General features: G+C 35.5%; 1 protein-coding gene across 1 annotated transcript; it reads left to right on the plus strand.

The window, feature by feature from the left end:
* The first annotated feature begins 3,161 nt into the window (after positions 1-3,161).
* LOC103578474 (uncharacterized) lies at positions 3,162-3,776 on the plus strand. The gene has a single exon (XM_008559593.1). It carries the CDS (start codon positions 3,162-3,164, stop codon positions 3,774-3,776), a length of 615 nt encoding a protein of 204 aa, XP_008557815.1.
* Positions 3,777-22,171: the final 18,395 nt, after the last annotated feature.

Below are 22,171 nucleotides of genomic sequence, written 5' to 3' on the forward strand. Positions count from 1 at the left end.
GCCTCTTGGCTTTTAAACTCCATGTTGATAGTTTGCGATCACAACATTAACTCACTGAGCGAGCTATAAGTACCAGGTTTTATATCATTTTAAGTTAGTCATGATGTTGCTTCTATGGAGAGCAGACGTGTAGAGACCAGTGGTAGAGGTTTCGTAAACAGTATAATCAATAAGCTACCATTTGAACTACATATACCTGGATACCAGTACTGTGGACCAGACACAAAGCTAGCCAAGAGATTAGCTCGTGGAGATCCTGGAATAAATTCTCTGGACCCTGCGCGTAAAGAACACGATATTGCATACCCATATAATCGTGAAAATTTGGCGGCACGTCACGAGGCTGATCAAATACTTGCTAAGAAGGGGTGGCAACGTTATCAAGCAAAAGACGCTGGTATTGGTGAAAAAGCTACTGCGTGGAGTGTAAATAAAATCATGAAGATGGAAAAAATTCGGTATGGGGTTGAAGAAGAGAACAGCTGGCAAGAGAAAGCCTAGCAAGAGAAAGACTGGCAAAAGGAAGACTAGCAAGAGAAAGACTAGTGTAAAGAAACAAGTAGCACTCAGACAAATTGTCACAGCTGCTAAAAAATCCATGACTCCTAGTGGTGATCCAATCAAAACAGCGTTGAAAGGAGCTCGTCAGGTAGTTAAAAAATCTGGTGGAAAGAAAAATATCCAGCTGCCACGAATTTTACCAGTCCCATCTAAAGTTGGTGGTGTACTACCATTTTTAATACCACTTTTTGCCGGCCTGAGTGCAACAGGAGCTTTGGCTGGAGGTGCAGCTGGTATAGCAAAAGCCGTGAATGATGCATGTGCTGCTAAAAATCGATTAGAGGAGAGCAAACAACATAATTTAAAAATGGAACAAATATCCATGGGTAAAGGTTTATACTTTAGACCTTACAGACGTGGTATGGGCTTATACTTGAGACCATATCCAGCAGGCAGAGGATGCAAGCCAAAAAACAAGTAGAGCTACCACATTGAGCACTCACAATCATCGATTTACTGAAATACGCTAAAGCTCTAAAAATTCCAAACTTTCGTGGTGTTTTTATGAGAAATGATTTACCAGAAACTGGACCAAGAAAAAATGAATCAGCTATTATTAATCTTGATGATAAACTCGGACCTGGTACTCATTGGGTTGCATACAAGAAAAACAATGATAAAGTTATTTATTTTGACAGTTTTCGTAATTTACAACCACCGCAAGATCTCATGGAATATCTCGATGTTGGTAGCGTAAAATATAATCACAAAAGATATCAGGATTTTGATACAATTATATGTGGACATTTGTGTCTCAAATTTCTCACTGGACAACTATAAATTGATGTGGCTCTGTGTACAACACATCAGTCATGGCTGAGTCATTCACATTAACGCTGACTGGATCAACATCCGAGTTGGAGGCCAATTACTTCCCTCCAATTGAATTATCACCAGCTAAAAATTATGTTCTGGGGCTTGTAGAGTTATTCACATTTAACTCAATACCCAATATTGATGTTGGTGCTAATAAATTAGCGGCCCTTAGGGAATCTCGATTCCAGGGTCGAAAAATTATTAATAAATAAATAAATAAATTCTATGTCTCTTATCCTGTGGATAATATTGATATCGAAAAAATTGACACAAATGATAAAAATAATGTTGATGAGAAAAAAATAGTCAAGAAAAAAAGAGCTAAAAGAAATGTAGCAATAATTACAAAGTTTGATGGCAATGTCACAGTAACTGAAGATAATAATAATAATATAATGAGTGAAAATATTGAAGCTGGAAATTATGAAACTGTTGAAGAGAGAGTCTTGACAATACCAAAAGAAAGTTACGAAATCACTGACATTGAAAAATACATTCAAAAGAAATTATAAAGACTCAGCATCAGCATAATAGCCTATAATAATGAATTGCGAAGTGAAGTTAAGTGTGATCAATTTGTAAATTTCACTCCTCAAGATTCTATTAGTAGACTACTGGGATTTACAAACCGAAAGCTGACACCACATAAAACTCACTCATCAGATTTACCAGTGAAGATATTAAAACTGAATGTTCTGAGAGTTGAGTGCAACATCACATCAGGCGCTTACATAAATGAGCACAAAGTTCACACTATTCATGAATTTATCCCAAGTGTACTACCAGGATATAAGATTGTTGAATTGCCATCTCACGTCATTTATCTACCGATCGCCGTACAAGCAATACAAAATCTCAGACTGAGAATCGTCGATCGAGACGGAAAACTGGCTAATTTTAGAGGTGAGACGATAGCCATAAGACTGCATATAAAGTCTATAAAATAATGGGTATCGTGTATGAGACAAAAAGTGGTGCTGGGTATAAAACGACAGCAGCATGGTCAAGCAACATCAGTCACCGAGTACCTCACAAGGTGTTAACACATCAGAACGCTTAGTTTCTGCAGAGCCTAGGACTAAAATTACGTGGAAAATTAAGAAAATAAAAATTTATTTTTGTTGTTTGACGTGTACACGACCATGGCAGCAGAAATCTTAAATATTCAAAGACAAATCATTTTTGATGAGTCGATTGCACACTATGAAGCACATGCTAATCTCCCGTATGCTTCATCAACATTCAACAACAGCGATGAAATAAGAATTGCTGTTCAACATCAAGATTTCTGTCTACTCCCAAGTAAAAGTACACTGCATGTGTACGGAAAATTCACAAAGTCTGATGGTACAGCTGTAAGTGCAACTACTCACATGGTAAATATGACAGTATGTCATATGTTTGAAGAAATACGCTACGAGCTCAATGGTGTTGAGATTGATCGTAATAAAAATGTCGGCATCACAAGTCTCATGAAAGGATACATGTCACTGAGTCCAGCTCAACAAAATGCACTCGAGAACTCAGGCTGGATTATGGATAAAGCTGTTAACAAATTACACAATGACAATGGCTACTTCGATGTATCTATACCACTGAGTCTTTTGCTAGGATTTGCTGAAGATTACCATAAAGTTGTCATCAATGCAAAGCATGAGTTGATTTTAATAAGATCAAATTCTGATATGAATGCATAGATTGTGGCCTCACCTGCTGCTGGAGCTCATGCTGAAACTGTTAAAATTACTCTGCAAAAAATCGAGTGGATTGTACCATATGTGACTATGGCTGATAAACAAAAAATTGAAGCTTTGAATTATATTACAAGTGATCCAGCTATCTCAATCAGTTTCCGAACTTGGGAGCTGTACGAGTATCCACTATTACCTAATACTTCGAAGCACATTTGGGCAGTTAAAACATTTACACAGCTCGAGAAACCACGTTTTGTAATCCTTGGATTTCAAACAGCAAGAAAAAATGATGCAACTAAAAATGCCAGCGTATTTGATCACTGCAACATTAGAGATATAAAATTATTTTTAAACTCTCAGAGTTATCCTTATGGGAATTTAAACCTCAACATTGGAAACAATCAATATGTTCTGTTGTATGATATGTATATAAATTTCCAAATTTCATACTACAACAAAGAACCTGAGCCACTGTTGACGAAGAAGAAATTTTTGGAACAAGCACCACTGTATGTTATCGATTGCTCGAAACAAAACGAATCAATAAAATCTGGACCAGTGGACATTCGTTTGGAATTTGAATCAACAACTCAATTTCCTGCGCAGACATCAGCTTATTGTCTCATTATACATGATCGCATAGTCGAGTATAATCCTATAAGTAGCATCGCGGGAACAAGCAGCAAGAGAACGAGAACGATTTAAACAAAGAATAAATAAATTAAATATAATTATTAAACCTGTATTAATTAAAAAACTTACATTTATAAATGAATAAACTTTTTTTATATTGATATATATTGTTTTTTATTACTTATAACCTAAAAATACATTCAAGTCTTACATAACCTTAAATATTTCTCATAACCTCAAATACGATAAAATATTTTTCTTAACCTAAATATAGACATTTTAGTCTTACATAACCTCAAATATATAATAAAGTATAGATATTTTTCTTAACCTAAAATATACATTTTGGTTTACATAACCTCAAATACATAATAAACTATAGTTTTTTTTTGACCTAAAAACATACAGTTAATCTAACATATCCTCAAATACATAATAAAGTATAGATATTTTTCTTAACCTAAAAATATACAGTTAGAGCAATCTTTTTTGAATGGATATACAAAGCTATCAAGAATATCATCACGGAAAATATAATGATCCCGACACCTTTGATAGCCAATCAATTTTTCATTATTTTTTGATTCTTCTGGTAGTTTGTGCCAAACGAAATCCTTCTGCTGAGCTGCATTTTCAAGGATAAATATATCATCAAAGCATGCGATATCTCGATCATCTATACAAAATAGATTTTGCAATTGATTGACGATCTGAACTGACTTCTCGTAGGTTGATTGAATTCCATAAAAATGCCAAAACCATCTCTTGAACTCTTGGACATTTTGAAATGCACATGAAGTATCCAATTTCTTTAAGTGATAAGCATAATATGAACATTGATATTTCAAGAAATCGTTCTTTGAATAGAGTGAGAAAAATTCCATTTTTTCTAAATCGATAATTGGTACAGCCGGGTCAATTAGATCTCCAAGCCATTTCTTCTTCTGTTCACCTTGTATGTAAAAGTATCATGTATGTTTGACCATAATTTTATGAATTTCTTTCAATAATTCATATGGTAGCAAACTGGCTATCCATGATATTGAATGGTATTGCTTGTGGTGATCAACACTTTTCTGCATTACAGCAACATCAACTTGATCCAAAGGTGGTTCAAATAACCAATGTTCTCATCGCGCAAGTCCACATGTACTCACTTTATCACAAATATCAGTAGCACAAAGTTCTTTTATCACAAATCTACCATCAGGCATCTCGGAACCCACGAAATTAATTATTAGGTCCATTATTGTGGTTTGTTTGCTTTAAACAATAACTTAGTTAATATAAATGTGATTTCATGACACGCTTGTTCATAATTCTTGCGATCTTTAAAGTTTAACAATAATTCTTTCCAATGAGAAATTTGTAAATCGATTTCTTGCCGTCGAATAGCTAATTCTTTGTTTTTTTCCTCATTCGCGTTTCTATAATAATAGGAATTTGGAATAGCGCCGTCCTCGAAAATATCACTTTCTTCGCTTATGTCTTCAAACCCAATTTGAGCATCATGGTCACACTCATCCGTGCATACGTGAAGTCTATAAAAAAAGTTGATAATTAAATAAATATTCATAGCTGAATTAATGAAACATATAATAAATCTTTACATACCTCGACGAGCCATTTTTATGACTTTCGAAACATGCGTAATTGCAGTTTTTCCGTTTTTTCACTAATTTCATATAGATTCTTTGTCAATCTTCTTTTTTCGGCACAGCCTGGACACGATACTTCTCGCGCACTTTCAATAATTTCAATATTTTTTGCAAACGCAATTATATCGTCAACAAATTTACCAATTTCCTCAGGAGGCACGTCACCAAATAATGATTCAATAATATCATCCAGGTTATCAGTGTATGGCCGGTTATAGCGGAGAAAACTTCTTTCACTTTCACTGAACTTATCCATTAGTACAGGCTGTTAACTAAAACGTTTCTCGATGTGGACTGACTGCTGCGAGCTCTTGAGCTCAGCGCTCAGCTCAGTATCCCCACTCTATGCCGAAAACAAGTTCAGACTTGTCGGATGACGTCATCATCTTAAACATTCTATTGCGCAGTTAAGAAATGTTACTACGTAGTTAGAAAAAACCAGTTCAGACTTGCCTGATGACGTCATCATCAGCAAAAACGAGGGGAGAGAAAGTATACCACTAGATGGCATGCTCTTGTATGCTTCTCGCATGTACCTTTACATACTCCCAGTTTCAATATATAAAACTTCAAATCAAACATTTACGTGTACATATTGCATTAATTAGAGTAGGCAACGCTAGTGTCAGCTCTGGGGTTAAGCACAAACATGATGCCAGAACCTGTAACCCGATAGGCATTCCGAGAACTCATTCTAGTCATTAATGAAATTGTACATAATTTTACATAAATTGTACATTATTAAAATTTGTATATATTTTTTTCAAAATTTCCCACTCAAAATGTACACAAGGCACCATCTACCATACCACGAGCTTAAAATGGCGGACATGAGCTCAAAAGGGTCCTAGATAAGCTCAAAAGTGAGCTCAGAAGGCAAAAAGACTGCCAAATAACGTCAATTAGCATCAAAATGATGTCAAAAAGGTCCCAGATAACCACACCAACAGCCGAAATCTTATCGCCAGTCGATAACTTACCATCAGTCAATACATTATCATCCATCGATAACTTACCGTCCGTCGGTACAACCGAACATGTCCATCTTGCCTCAAGTGAGCCCAAACTTCCCCTGTCTATCTACTCAAAATACTCAACTAATGTCAATGGATTTAAACTATCTACTCGAATATCAAATAGCGCCAAATTTATAACATTTCTTATTAACAAGAGCACACACGCTACTCATACAAAGACTATCCCACGTCTGACCATGGCAGCACGTGAATCTCATGCCGGCACCTAGGCCGGCGCCATTTTATCATGCATCTCACTTCAACCTATGGAGATATATGACTGTCGCATGTTATTTTGAACAGACTCCCCAACATAATACCTGATTTGAGCTGTTTAATTTAACCCGTTCCCGACGTCAAAAGACCAATTGTCCCTTTTATAATTACTTATCACCACGATTTAATGATAAATCAGCCAGTGGTTTGTTCATGAACATATAAATTTATTTATAATAAATTACTGCCAACCGCTGCGTCGACGCGCATGAGTCAACCCACCAAATAATCATAAGCATATAAATAAAATGCGCAATAATTTTTCCCAGCACTAAAAAAAATCCAAATATATACTTAAATTGATCAGTGAAATTTCCGAATTCAAACACAATTTATACCTAAGACAAACATTATATAATAGAGACACAATAATTAAAACAAAATCGTGCATGTAAAAGAAATAATTATAATAATATATAAGATGAGACGTGTGAGCAGTGTATGCTGCCCTCTGTTGCTCGCCAACCTGATGCGAGACTGCCGCGATATCCAAATATCGTGACATATATAATTTTATATAATTCTATATAGTTATATATAATTTAATGTAATTATATATCGAATAATATATAATTATACAGAATTATACACAGCCATACAGAATTATATATAATTATCCATAATGCCACTAAAAAAATCACAGATGATTATATATAATTATTAGGGCATGCCATTTGGAGACAACTTTTTTTTCAACAAAAAAACAGGCTGAAAACTTGCAGAAAGGTGAGAAAAGAAGTCTGTTCGAAACGGAGCTCATAATATTAATATTCAGAGGTGCCTATTCCTAATTTTCCATTTCCCATTTAAATAACACGGTAAAATTTTTTTTTTTTCATTTATCTAGCTCGGCATTCGCACCCCATATAAATAAGTCTATAAGATATTCTTGTGGAGAATTTAAAGCTCTACAAAAAAAGCTCATTATTTTTTGATAAATCCATGTATTTGAAAGTAATTAGAACTGGAAGTCATAGATACGATAAATTTCCAGATCTTTTTACTTTTCCAGCTAAACTATTAGACTTATTGGAAAATGTCATAAAACCTTTTTGATAGAGAATCTTATTTTCTACAAATTATTATGAATCACGGTTATTCAATTTCTGCATTGTTTTCTAGTTATTTTCATTTTAATGCCAAGCTCGTAAAAATAATAGTCATCTAATCTATTCCGGGAACTTAACATTAAAATAAAAATAACTAGATAACAAGGCGGAATTTGAATGAACTTTATTCCAAATAATTTGCAGGGAATAAAATTGTCCACAAAAAAGATACCATGACATTTTTCAATAAGTCTGATAGTTTAGCTGGAAAAGTAAAAAGATCTGGAAATTTATTGTAGAGCCGACTTCCAGCTCCAATAACTTTCAAACGGATAGATTTATCAAAAAATCATAAGATACCTTTTTTGTAGAGCGTTGAATTCTCTACACGAGTATTTTTTGAACTTATTTATATGAGGTGCGAATGCCGAGCTAGAAAAATAAAAAAAAAAAATTTTACCGTGTTATTTAAATGGGAAATGGAAAATTAAAAATAGGTCCCTCTCAATATTAATATTAAGAGCTTTGTTTTGAACAGGCTTCTTTTTTCACCTTCCTGCAAGTTTTCAGCCTGTTTTTTTGTTGGAAATAAAGTCACCTCAAAATGGCACACCCTAATAATTATATATATGTAAGAAATGACTAGCACAAGGTTAAAACCGATAGAGTATTTATTATACAAGCTTAAACCCGACAAAGCTCAATGTAAGTAGGTATATCTATTCGACGATATGACCGCTCAACCGTCCAGTACAATAATGTATCTCTCTGCCTCTGCTGTTGCGGCCCTCAGGTATCTCGACCTGAGGAGTTAACTGAGGTGTCACGTGATGGGGTGAGTTGGACGTCATAGCTAGATTGTCCAGCAGCCTTAGTGTCTAGGGCAATATGGTCGCTTCTTACAGTCGGCCTTCCTGATGGTCTTCCGCGTCCTCACGGTTGAAGAGTTTGACTGCTATCCCCCTATATAGCCCCGCTTCTTGTCCAGACACCGGGTTGTCCTAATTATCATACATCAATCAAATCTCAGTAAAATGATCTTATTAAGTAGCATGCAATCACACAGTAACCCAACTAATGCATGCCTATAATCAAACTTTAAGCTAATTAGAATCATTAACTTTCCGAATGACTATCCTCATGATTCCCGTTGAATATCACCCACGTTTATTTTGTATGTATTTCTTTTTTTTTTTTTTGGTCGTCGTAATGACGTGTAAGTGGTTGTGTACATGCAAGTCTTTATGTTAATGTCTGTTTCTTTCTCTCTCTCTATCCTCCCTCTCATCCTCGCTCTTTAGATCAGGTGCCCTTAAGCAGGTAATATCGATTTCTTAAATAAGAACCATTCCTGCTTTGGTGCTGTCTTTCTCACTTGTGTGAGCCACTATTCTTAATAGCATCCATTCCTTATAGCGAGGACCTTTTTTTTCTAAAGTAGTATCCTTTTCTACATAAAAAGAGACAACACTAATATTTATGGTATCCATCCCTCAAATAAGGCCACTATAAGCTCATGCAAAGATATCCTTCTCTCACTACGTGAGAGCCATCAGGGCATCATATTATTTAACTATAGTATTATAACGTATAGATAATGTTCATACCCAAAGGTTGTACCGTCGCATTATCGTCACTGTTACTGTCATTGGACTCTGATTCGCTGATTTCTGTACTGTACAGCTTCAGCTTGTCTCCAGGAACAATCCCAGTGTAAGGCTTTTATGTCCTTTCTGCGCTTTTTACATCCTCAATGACGTATCTATCCTTATCAAGTACCTTAGTAATCTCATATGGCCCAGCGTACTTGGGTATTATTTTTTTACTATTGCCATCATTATAAACAATTACTCTACGAGTCATTACGAGGTCACCGCACGCAAACAGCCGAGAAGGAACTTCCTTTTTATTATATCTTCCGGCCTGCTCTTCTTGTCATCGTTTAATAGACTGAGAAGCTTCCGCTTGATTCTGATCAATAACCCGCGCGGGTTCTCCGATACTATTCAATAATCGCGACTCAGACGCATTGCGAGGCCTGAATCCGAGTAATAATTCCGACCGCAATTTTCCCGTGCTTGAGTTTACGGTATTGTTAATACCCCTAATAACTTGACGTAATTTACGGTCCCAATGTCACTCGTCTTCGATGCTAGACGATAGCATAGAAAGGATAGTTCGATTGTATCTTTCTACCTGCCCACTTAAAGCTCTGCTATCAAGCTCTATTTTGTAAGTTGATCTGCTGCTGTTTTATAACAGCCAAGTAAGAGACTAACACCGTAATATTTTCAACAGTTGCTGCCTAGTCGATGCGTACAAGCAATATCGAGATCTGAACGAGCAATATACGAGTTCGAACGAGCATCGATAGTCTTTAATCTAAGACTCGCGATCCTATACCTTTTCGAGACCTCCAGATCACGCCTGCAGCTGCTTGGCCCTGCCAAGCTAGAGTCAACAATGCACATAATCAGCCAGATCTACCAGTCAGCGGGCCGCTTGTCAAGCCCGGCTCCTGTTCGCCTCCACTCAACACTGACCAATCCAGAGCACATTAGCTCTGTTGCCACCAGCTCAGCTACGAGGAATCCAATCTGCTGAGAATTCACCAGTACCAGAATCAACAACTACAGTTCACTATCCAATATCCACCTGAGTCTGATCAATTGCAATAATTTATCTACATTATATTTGGTCTAAAGATAAATAAAATTGTTAAACTATTAATTTTAGTTCTCGCGCAAACAGACACCGTGAGGTTTGACCACACTTCCCCCATATCCACGCAGAGTTGTGTCTGTTGGCTGTAGTTTCAGTTCTAATCGATTAGCATCAGATTTCCGCAGCGTGATGCAGTCGCTTCCGGAGTCAATAAATGCTGTCAAGGCTACTTTCCCTATAGTAGTTTCTAGGAATCATTGATCCTCGTGCACTGGAGCACTACCAATACTCAGGATTCTCTTCTCGTTATTTCCTGAGTCCGAATTCGGGCAACGGCTGGCAATGTGCCCGTACTCCTGGCATCTAAAGCACTGGATGTCCTTGGGTCGATTTGAATCCAACGTATCTGGACGAGTAGGCTCACTATGTGTCCTTGCTAACCCTCGAGCTCTAGCTCGCCCAGCTTCTTGATTTCTCGGCTCTTCTCCACGTCCTAGAGCTGGAGAGCATACATACGCAGCAAGAGTTGCTAACGGCCGGCGAAGCTTCTCGATCCACTTTCTAGGTGGAGGTCTCTCCGTCGGTCGTTCTCCGTAATCTTCGACTCTGCTCAGGTAAATGCGAAGATCTTCCAGTGTTTGAAATTCGAAAAGGCTGATTGCTATTCTCAGGGCGTTGTCCTCAATTCCCTAAGCGATGCAGCCCACCGCTCTTTAACCAGTTATTTCGCACGCATCGACCAACGCGACTTTGGTGAAGAAGAACTCCACCATAGACTCATCGTGCCTCTTCTTACGCTGTATCATTGCCATCAGGCGGTCTGAATACCTGGTATGATCCATAAATGCGTCTCGAAGTTTCATCTTCCACTGGTTCCACGTGAACGCAATGGTTGGTAATCCGCGGTACCATTCACCGGCTATACCTCTTAAATTATCTAACGCATAACACGATGTCATCTTATCTGACCACCCATAGATTACCTGCAGTTCCTCGGCCTTGTGAATGCACGATTAGATGGACTGACTTTTCACTTTGGGATCAAAAAGGGAAATCAGTTTCGTTCCCTCTAAACCTCGAAGGTGACCCGAAGCGTTAGAAGATTCTTCTACGGAGAATGGTCTGGGTAACAAATTCTGGAACTGTGTCGACGCCAGCATCGTTACCACTGTGGTCAATTGTTTTAGCACCTCCTACTATTCTGGGTTGTACGGAGGTGTACCGCGTCTACCGCTGTAAATCGACCGTCACGTTGAGCTCTGAGATCTCGATCGTTTCGTATACATTGTATCTTGAGACGACGATCGATCTCCTCTTGGGTGCACTGATCCTGTTTGTAACGGTGTTGCACCACTGCCTATAGCTTGTGGGAGCTCGGGACGCCATGCCGGTTGACTTAGACGAGCTCTCGATTCGCAGTCGATAGCTTCTTGATTCATTGTTAATTATGCGTCCACTCACTCGATAATTAACTGTTATGTAACACTTCACTAGCACGCGAATACTTTATTCCACTCGTAAACTGTAAGAAATGACTAACACATGGTTAAACCAGTAGAGTATTTATTATACAAGCTTAAACCCAACAATGCTCAACGTAAGAAGGTATATCTATTCGACGATGTGACCGCTCAACCGTCCAGTACAGTAATGTATCCCTCTGCCTCTGCCGTTGAGGCCATCGAGTCCCTTTACCTGTAGGGGTAACTGAGGTGTCACGTGATGGGGGTGGGTTTAACGTCACAGCTAAACTGTCCAGCAGCCTAGGTGTTCGGGGCAATATGGTCGCTTCTTACATATGATTCTATATAGTTGCATATAATTATATATAATGCCACTAAAAAAATCACATGGTTATATATAATCTTACATAATTATATATGGTTATATATAATTAATAAGCGATCTCCAGATTCTATAATAGGTACCTGTGTTTTACTACAACTTGAATTTTTAAAACACTCGTCATTTTACTATATTCTGCTTTCCATTGTTCGATTAAAAATACAATTCATTTTCACTTTTAACGAAAAACTTGCTTCAAAAAAATATCTCTCATACTAAGAAATAAGAACACTTTAAGCATTTAAAAATTTTTTCATTTAAGCATAAAAATATGTCTATTTGAAAAAAAAAATGTTGACTTAAGATGAAAATATCAAGAGAATTATTTACTTGGTGCAAAGTAATGAGATGATTGTAAAATCTATTTGTAATCAATACTAAAAGTTGGAATTATTTTATAATATAAAAATTAGGGTGTGTCGAAAAACAGCATATTTTTTTTTTTTTGGCGCCACCAGAAATTGATGAAATATGTCAAAATAAAAATTCTGACAAAAGATTGGCTCTTAAATTCAAGTTTCAGAGGTAGCCCATCGATTTTCGATTTAAATAATAAGGAGAACCATTTCTTACAGTTTAGAATTTTATCACTCACCAGGGAATTAGTGTATCGGAAAAATCAACGAATGCTTGTGTTGAAAATTGAACGTTCTACAAAATAAGTCTCTTATAATTTTTGATAAATTTAATGTTCCGAAAGTTATTCGAGGTTAAAGTTAGATTCAAAGTAAATTTTAGTATTATTGCACACCTCAAGCGCAAAAGCGCTGAGGGTGCTTTATGATCACTCTAAAGTGTTTGACTCATTCACTCACATTAAATTATCTCTAGATTTTTTACTCTTTCGGCGAAACAGACTTAAGGCGGTTCGATACCGATTATCTTTCTAGGGAATCTCGTAGAATTTCGATTGTATTTTTGCATGATTACAACTCCTACACACCAAAATTTCATTGATAGAACATGTTATAAATTGACTTAGTCTTAAGAATGAACACAATATATTTTTATTATTATTGCATTGAATGATAAAAAAAATTTTTTTTTAATAAAATAAATTTTTTTCTAATAAAGTAAGTGATTAAAAAATAAACGCAGAAGTACGGCAACAGCGCGCTAGTGTTTAGTGGATTTTTTATGTAGTATTGCTCGTCATAAGGTTTATTACTAGCTGGAGCTCAGGTTCAATAAAAGTACTATGTTAAAGTGTGTATAAGTATGTCAACAGTGAAGAATGTCAGCTAATTTTTGTTATTAGTAATTATGGAAGAAAGTAATATTAAAAAACGGATCCTAGCTGTTTTGAATCAGCCTGGAAACAGCCTGGGAACACCCTGGGAGTGGAAACACGGTGAAATCATGGTGGATTCAGGGTGGTTACGGGGTGGGTTTTTTATCATGTCATCACCATGATTCCACGGTGATTACACGGTTTACCCGCCATGATTCCACGATGGTTACACAGTGTATTCACCGAGATTCCACGGTGTATCCACAGTGATTATGTGGTGTACGTGGAATCACGGTGGGTACACCGTGGAATCATGGTGATAACATGATAAAAAACTCACCGTGTAACCGCCGTGGATTTACCGTGATTCCACCGTGTTTCCAGGGTGTTTCCAGGGTGATTCAAAACCGCGAGGGGAAATATTGGAAAGGTAAATTAGTCTCAGAGGCTGTTTATAATAAACTTTAAAGTATAAAAAACTTTAAAGAAGCTTTATAAGCTTCTTAAAGACGTCATGGTAAATTCATACTGTAACCTTATTGGCGAAGTCAGAAGAAAGAACTCTTTGAGAACTCTTTTTAAAGACGTATTACTGAGCTCGCTAGGTGGCTCATTCGACATCTTGAGAACTTCTTAAAGACTTCTTTAAGATGTTGATAAGACGTCCAAATCATAAATAGAATGAACTCATGAACTCATTCAGAACTCATCAAGACGTCATTTTGCCATCTGGGACTACAGCAAATGTAACCATGATAGCAGTCAATCCATGAAAGCCTTCCTTCCAAAGATGACGTCTATATGTGGTTTGAAGACCACGGAATCCGTTGCCGGTGATTTCCGTGACCTTGGCGGACCGTACCCTCCACCGTCCATTTTACGGCTTTAAATCAGACTTATCTTAAAATGTGATACAGTCTTTCATGTAAATCGTTCCACTTCCTACAACTTATTTTTCACACCCAATTTTATATAGTGGAAACCTAAAACATGCAAACCTTCTCAATAAGACAATTTATAGATAAATTGAGAAAAATATAGATAGCCCGAACTGGGAATCGAACCCAGACCATGTCGGTATCACGCCGAGTGCTCTACCAGTTGGGCTATCCAGCATTATCCTATATTCCGTTCAATTTGATCTATAAATTATTGAGCCACATTGTCCATCGTACCGTAATACACCAATTTTATATAATGGAAACCTAAAACATGCAAACCTTCTTAATAAGACAATTTATAGATGGACTTTTTCGGTGAAACTATCAGACTTATCTTAAAATGTGATAGAGTCTTTTATGTAAATCACTTCACCTCCTACAACTTATTTTTCACGAAGTAATGCAGTTCACTTGAACCAAGGAAATTAATCTTGATACAAGAAATTTTTAGTAACGATTCAGAAAATTAAAATTTTCTTGCACCTAGTAAATAATTATCTTAAATCAAATTTTTTTTTCCTCAAGTCAACATGTTTTTATGATTAAACGAAAAAAATGTTTACTTGTTTTAAGAGTTTTTTTTTAAATATGAGAGATGTTTTTTTTTAAGAAAGATGTATTAGTTTTTTGAAACAATACAACATTTTTTGGTTTGAGGTAAATAAATTTTCTCGGAATAAGTACTATTTGTTACGTCCGATTTATATTTATAATTTTCAAAACAGTTTTCTTTCATTCATCAAATTTTATGACATACAATGAGCCATACGAACAACAAAATATCTGTTAAGGGAAATGTTAGTAGGGAGAATAATGCGTGCACTGACCAAGTTAATGAATATGGATAGGCTGATAAGAAAATTTTAGGCCTGAGTAACAAAAAAAGTCTCGCTCTCTTCTGTCGGCAATCATCGAGGTGTGAACAAGTTTTTTTACAATGAAGAAAAAAAAAGGAAAAGTGTAAGTATAAATTAAACTAGAATTAATACTTCATCGTGTATTTACACAAGAAAACCAGGTAAAATAAAATATTAAATTATATTTAAAAATGTTCAGTTTGATAATATCCGGATTATGAAATTAAAATTCAACCACGTGTAATTTAAAATTAAAATATTAAGTAAAATTTTAAAATTTCATTTTAACTATAGTAGAATTGCAAAATTAAAATTTGAACAAGTGTAGTTTAAAATAAAAATATTAAATGAATGTTTGAAATGTTCAGTTTGATTATATCAGAATTACAAAATTAAAAATTCGGGCACGTGCAATTCAAAATTGGAATAGTAAATATAATTTTTGAATTGTGTGATTAGAGTCGGCTGCTAGTCACTTAATACTTTTATTATAAATTGTGAAGAACTGATTTTAATAACGTACCAAAAAAAATTGTATAACTGAAAATGATCTTGTACTTATCTCAAACCTTGTTATTAGAAAATACTATTTCAATCTCAACAGTTTTTGTAATTGAGTTGACAATATAGTTAGAAATTAAAAATTTAAACGTCGTTTATTTAAAAAAACATAAACCTATCCTCCTTAATAAAAGATCTCTGGGGTTCCCGGTCTATAGGCTTCGGCTCGGGCCAAATACCCACAAAAACATAATTTTTGTCAATTTCTCACATAAAATATTTTTTAAACTCATAAATTTTTGTAGGCTCCAACCAAGAAAAAAATGCTTGAACTAAGAGAAAAATACCTCGGGAGTAAAGATATATCTGTACATATGTAGGATAGGAAAGTTATCGGTGCTATAAACAGCAGCGGAAGTAGTTCGATGCTCGCCACGAGATCGCACACACCACTTGTAGTGTCCCTGGTAAGAAACTTATTTCAGAACTGTTATATTCTGATGCTGGAAGCCATTTTGGCCCGAGAACTCCTCTGTTATTTAACAGAGTGATAAGAACCTTTTTTGATGGTAACATGGAATATCCTATTTTACATTGTGGCATTAGTATTTATTATCAATGCTCCCATGAATAATTACTCGTAGAAATTAAACTTGGACTTACAAAAAAAAAATTATTTTAATAAGAATTATAGAGTCTCTGCTATATGAACAAAAATTTACAATTTATTTAATACATTGTATATGATGTAATTTAAGCGTACAATTTAAATTTCCACTGAATCAGCCGTGGTGTAAAATACGTGTAGTTTTAGTGTACTCTTTCTTCTATTGAAGCTCCGGTGGGAATAGCGGGTAAACATCGTGTAATACCATGTAATTTGAGCGTAAAGTTAAAATTTCTACTAAAACGCCGTCGTGTAAAGTCAGTGTAGTTTTGGTGTACTCTTTCTTTTATCAAAGCTCCGGTGGGAATAGTGAATAAAAATCTTGTAATACGATGTTATTCTAATGTAAAATCTAAATTTCCACTGGATCAACCGTGGTGTAAAGTAAGTGTAGTTTTAGTGTACTCCTTCTTCTATTGAAGCTCCAGTGGGAATAGCAGGTAAAAATCGTGTAACCCGGAGGAGTACAGTTTAATTTAAATGTATGTTGTGTGGAATTTTTTCAAATTTACACAGTGGGATTTCAGGAGATTCAATGGAATTGGATCCACCAGGGAACCTGCCATTTACAAACACTAAATGTAGTACATTATTTTCGAAGTAAATACTATTTGTATTTAATAGATCTAGATAATCAGTAGAGCCATAATAGATGAAACTATTGTATGTGTTAGAATGAGTGAGTAAGCGTCTAAATTATATTGTATTCTGTTGAGTTCATTTAATTGTTATCGCTAATAATAATAACAAAGTAACATGTATATTGATATTTAATCACAAGGAACAGCAGTTCCATAATCGTAAATATATAAACTAAACTAAACTAAACTACATTTCAAATATCTGTCACAAAAACTAATGTATCTATCTAGTTTAATCGAGTCTAAGACGGTTGACTTACAACTCGGATACCAATCTTCATACCTCGCATCCTAAATATGATCGCACTCAATAGATAAACTAATAGTATACATCTAGTGGCATCGAGTAATATACCGATTCCTCTTGATGTACAGGATGCTAATAAAATTTCATAAAACATTATTAGAATTAGTAAAATTTCACAAAATTGTTATCATTATCCTAAGGAGTTATTGGTATGAAATTTTAAATCATTTTTTAAAATCTTATGAAAATATATGGTTTTATGAAATTTTATAAAATTTTAGTAAAAGCTATGAGATGATTTTAGCAAAATTCATCACATACAATTTGATAAAATCGTATAAAATTTTGTAAAATTTAAAACCGCTCGCAAAACAGTAGTTTATCTATCGAGTGCGATCGTGTTTAAGACGCGAGGTGTGAAGGTTGGTGCCCGAGCCAAAGGCTTCTTTGTTGCCAAGGGTTATAGTCAGAAGTTTGGAGTTAATTATCATCACACTTATGATCCTATGGCGAGATTAGAGGCCTTAAGGTTGCTATTAGCGCTGTCCGCACAGTATGGTCTAACAATCTGGTAATTTGACGTAGTGACGGCGTTCCTGAACGGGATATTGGAAGAGAATGTCATCTTGAACGTTCCTGAAATGCTACACGAGATGCTTTCGAAGATTGTATCGAAACATGGTATTGGTTTAGTAATAAGTAAACGCGCGAATAAAATGCTAGAACAACTAAATCATGGTAGCAACGTCTACCAGTTTAAAAAGGTCTTGTACGGATTGAAACAAGCCAAACGTCAATGGTATTCACGTATGAGTATCACTTTGTTAAGTATGGGTCTGAATGGCACGGAAAGTTAACCGTGTCTATTTTTCATGAGACGAGAAGAGAGTGTAACAGGATATCACGGACCTCTAGGGCGGCGGGAGAGATGCGAGTCAACAAGCGCGTTCAGGCAGTTGATGGGGATCTGGCACGTCTCAGACCTGACATTGTTGTTAGGAATGAACGGGCCAAGTCGGTGCTCATTGTAGATGTTACTGTGGCTTTCGAGAACCAGTGCGTGGCTTTTGATGATGCGCGTCAATCTAAGATTGAGGCGTATCATGAGCTCGCGACTGCATTGAAGGCACAGGGGTATCAGGTGCGTACTGACGCAATCGTTGTCGGCTCCCTAGGTGGGTGGGACCCAAGCAATGAGTCGGTTCTGAGAGCGCTTAGTATCTCACCACACTATGCTCGTCTGATTAGACGGCTTATTGTGTCGGAGACCATTCGCTGGGCGCGAGACATATATGTGGAGCATGTGTCTGGTCAAAGACAGTATGCTGGTACCGTGGCGTCAAATGAGGATGCATCGTGCGTCCGCCCTGACACGGATCTGACCTTTGGACCACTGTCGTCTTTCCTAACGTCTCCACCACTGCGATCGCCGCCACTGCAAATCTAACTAACTCTTGATTATAGTTTACTCGCGTGCTAGCCACTGCTTTCGACGTTTGTTGTCATTGTCGTCATTGCTACGCGCTACACAACATATTTACATATATACATATATACATATTTACAAATGTACTAATGTACATACTTACGACGATGCATATATTTGTTTAAACTTAATTTAATTGATATTAATCTTCGACTAAACTCACCTCTTTCGCAATATGCAGTGCTGGACCATTGCCATGTGGGGAAAGAGGTGATGTAAATATTATTTACCTGACTATACCTTATAGACATTGTTTCTTTTTTTTTATATAGAGTACTCAATGATTGAATCACTGCGGGTACTATTATATTATGACATTGAAATTTATTCAACTATTTTGACTGCTATATGCTAATTTTTATGTATTTATTGTAACTCCCGCCACAAAAATTTATTATCTATTATTTTTAAAGTATTTTTTGTATATTCTATAAATCTAGTCTTACAAAATACTTGCTGTACCTGGTAGAGGCTCGCCTCTACCGGGAAGTTTTATGATTCGTATAATAAAGTGATTTTTAATTTGTTGTAGTGTATGTCAACGATCTTCTCGTCGCATCACAGAGTGCTGAGTATGTATGCGATATAAAATGGAAGCTAATGGATGCCTTTTGAATTAACGATCTCGGATGCGCAAAATATTGTCTTGGCCTTGAAATAAATCAGTGTGAAAGCCAAATCCAACTTAGTCAATCAGATTATGTTCAATATCTACTCAAGCGATATCATATGAAGAATTGTGATTCGGTTTTAACTCCGTCAGAAGTAAACACGCGTTTTGAAATTATTGGTGATAATACGAATGATTCGAGGGAAGAATTTCTGTATCGGGAGTTAATCGGTGCATTGACGTACTTATCGGTCACCACGCATCCGGACATCGTGAACACCGTGTCAAGGTTGGGGACAGTTAATTAAAAATCCGCGAAAGCTTTACTGGCTAGCCACGAAAAGAGTGTTGAGATACCTTGCGGGCACGGTACAGGCAAGATTAATATATTGTAACGAATGTGAAACTGATGTTTTAAAATATTTGAATAACTAGAAAACAAATGCCTTCTTCTCTTGTTTAATAGATGTGCGACTAGAGTCAGTCAGTTTATATTGACATCTTAACAGCAAACATCTGTATATCAATAAACTATATATCTCTTTGCTTTCTTTTACTGCTGTTAATTGTGGTGTTATTATTTCTAATATAAGTGTGTTATCATTGTAGTTTAAGTAATATTAATTATAAGTTGAAATACTACAATTTGGTGTCAGAAGTGTGTGAAAAAGTGATAAGTGCGCGTAACCTTCGTGTGTCGTATGAATTTACAAATATAAAATTAAAATAAAAATATCTGTCAAAATATCGTGACGAGACGAGAAATGCAAAGACTAAAAAAAAACGATCGTGATTCGTTTGATGTTATTAAAGACGCAAATAATAATAAATTAAAAAAAATAAATTCAGTGATCAATTAAACGAGTTCAGTGAAAACATTTTTATTAATTTGTGCTTAAGTGCGTGTGTTAATTCAAATAAATTTTGTGATGAATTAAATAAGTTTTGTGGGTACTTTTCAAGTGCGTGTAATGATTTAAATGAATCCAGTGATTAATTAAATAGGTTTTGTGAAAATATTTTTTCAATCGGTGTCAAAGTGCGTGTTTAAATTTACTTGTGTGATATACTACATATAAAAAAAAAAGTTTGTGATTAATAATTTGTGTTGTGAAAATATTTTTATTAATTTATGTCAAAGTGCGGGTATGAGTAATTACGCGTATTATAAAAATATAAAATAATAATGATCGAAACATCAAATGCCGGATAATGTTATTATTTAAAAAAAAAAAAAAAAAAAAAAAAAAACAGTGAAGCCGGAAGAATATTTTTTGTAGCCTCAATGGAGGAATTGGAATTGAACTTATGGACAATTTAAAATTCGGAAAGGATTATTTAGTGATGTATCATTATTTAATAATAATAATAATAGGTAAAATCAAAAATAACAGAAACGTCATTTATCAAACACAAATTAACTACAAATATCGTGATATCTAACCGCTCTTTTGTTTTATAATCGATTGACGTGATGAGTGAACCAAACACATTTAATGATTTTGTATTGAAGAACGATAGATAAGAATTTTGTATAAATAGTCATTTTTGAAAATTTTTATCTGGGCTATAGAATACCTTAAGTATTTATCGAGTCAATAAATAGAGTTATAAACAGATGAATGGAAAATTTTGTAAAGCTGATGACATTACTATCATGAAATTAAAAAAAAAAAGAAATGTCAATATTAACGAAAATAATTAAATTTTTATTTATTTCAATGCGATTGGGAAAGTCCTTATGAAATTGAAAGTAAATTAAAAACGTAGTTTACAAACTTAGGAAAATAGCAAATAGAAAATATAAAATCGTGCATATAAATCGTCTTGCACCATATTGTGATCAATAAGAAATTAAAAAGAAGTCCGACTGGGGCCCTGAACGATCTCAGTGTAGACGTTGTAAAGGGTTCCCGGGATTCTGTAGTTAGTTGCTAAGACTAGGATATCTCTTTCAAACTGATAGAATTGAAAGATTTGTCTGGACGACTTACTAAAGACTGGTATAGTCCTCAGGAGAAGCCTGGCAGTGGACCCTGAATAGCCACACTGTAGACGTTGCTGATGAGTTCCCGAGATTCTGAAAGAAGTCTGGCAGAGGGCTCTGAACGATCTCAGTGGTAACGTTGTTCGAGAGATTCCCGGGATTCTATAAAGACTGGAAATGTTCTGGGTTTAAGTATATTAGCTGGAGGGAAGTCTGACCGTGGGCCCTGAACGATTAATCGTTGTAAGGGGTTCCCGAGATTCCTCAGTCATTGATCAGAGACTGGATATTTCTTTTGATCTAAGTGAGCTCAACAAGGATCAAAAGTTTGATTCTGAGGACTTATCAATGGCTAAGAGCAACCTGACTGGAGCTTTGGGATCCATCCGGAGTTGACATAGTCGACATCTTTCTTAAGTAGTGCACGATTTCTGGAAGATAGTTGGATGCCCTGGAGAGTTTCCGAGGAGCTTTTAGTGAGAAAAATGAAATTCGTTGCAACGTGTGTTATTCAGAATCATTGGTATATTAGCTCGAGATGACATATCGGAGAGTGATCTGAATGAATCGAACGGCAGAAAATGAGCATATAAGATCGAAAATTATTAAATTGATCACACTAAAAGTTTATAAATTAACAACTAATAAATAATAAGATGTAACGATCAAATATGTTTAAATATAAAATTTAATAAAATTTTAGAGATACTCGTTTTGTTTTCTTTGTTATGTGCAGATAATATTTCCAATTTCATTGGGGGAGGAGAGAAGGAGTCCATTCCTAGTCCTTC

This window comes from Microplitis demolitor, chromosome 3, assembly GCF_026212275.2.
Source record: "Microplitis demolitor isolate Queensland-Clemson2020A chromosome 3, iyMicDemo2.1a, whole genome shotgun sequence".
Lineage (NCBI taxonomy): Eukaryota > Metazoa > Arthropoda > Insecta > Hymenoptera > Braconidae > Microplitis > Microplitis demolitor.

What these genes read in the sequence shown, in the direction of transcription:
- LOC103578474 (XM_008559593.1), top strand. Translation starts at nt 3,162, where the DNA reads ATGGCTGATAAACAAAAAATTGAAGCTTTGAATTATATTACAAGTGAT.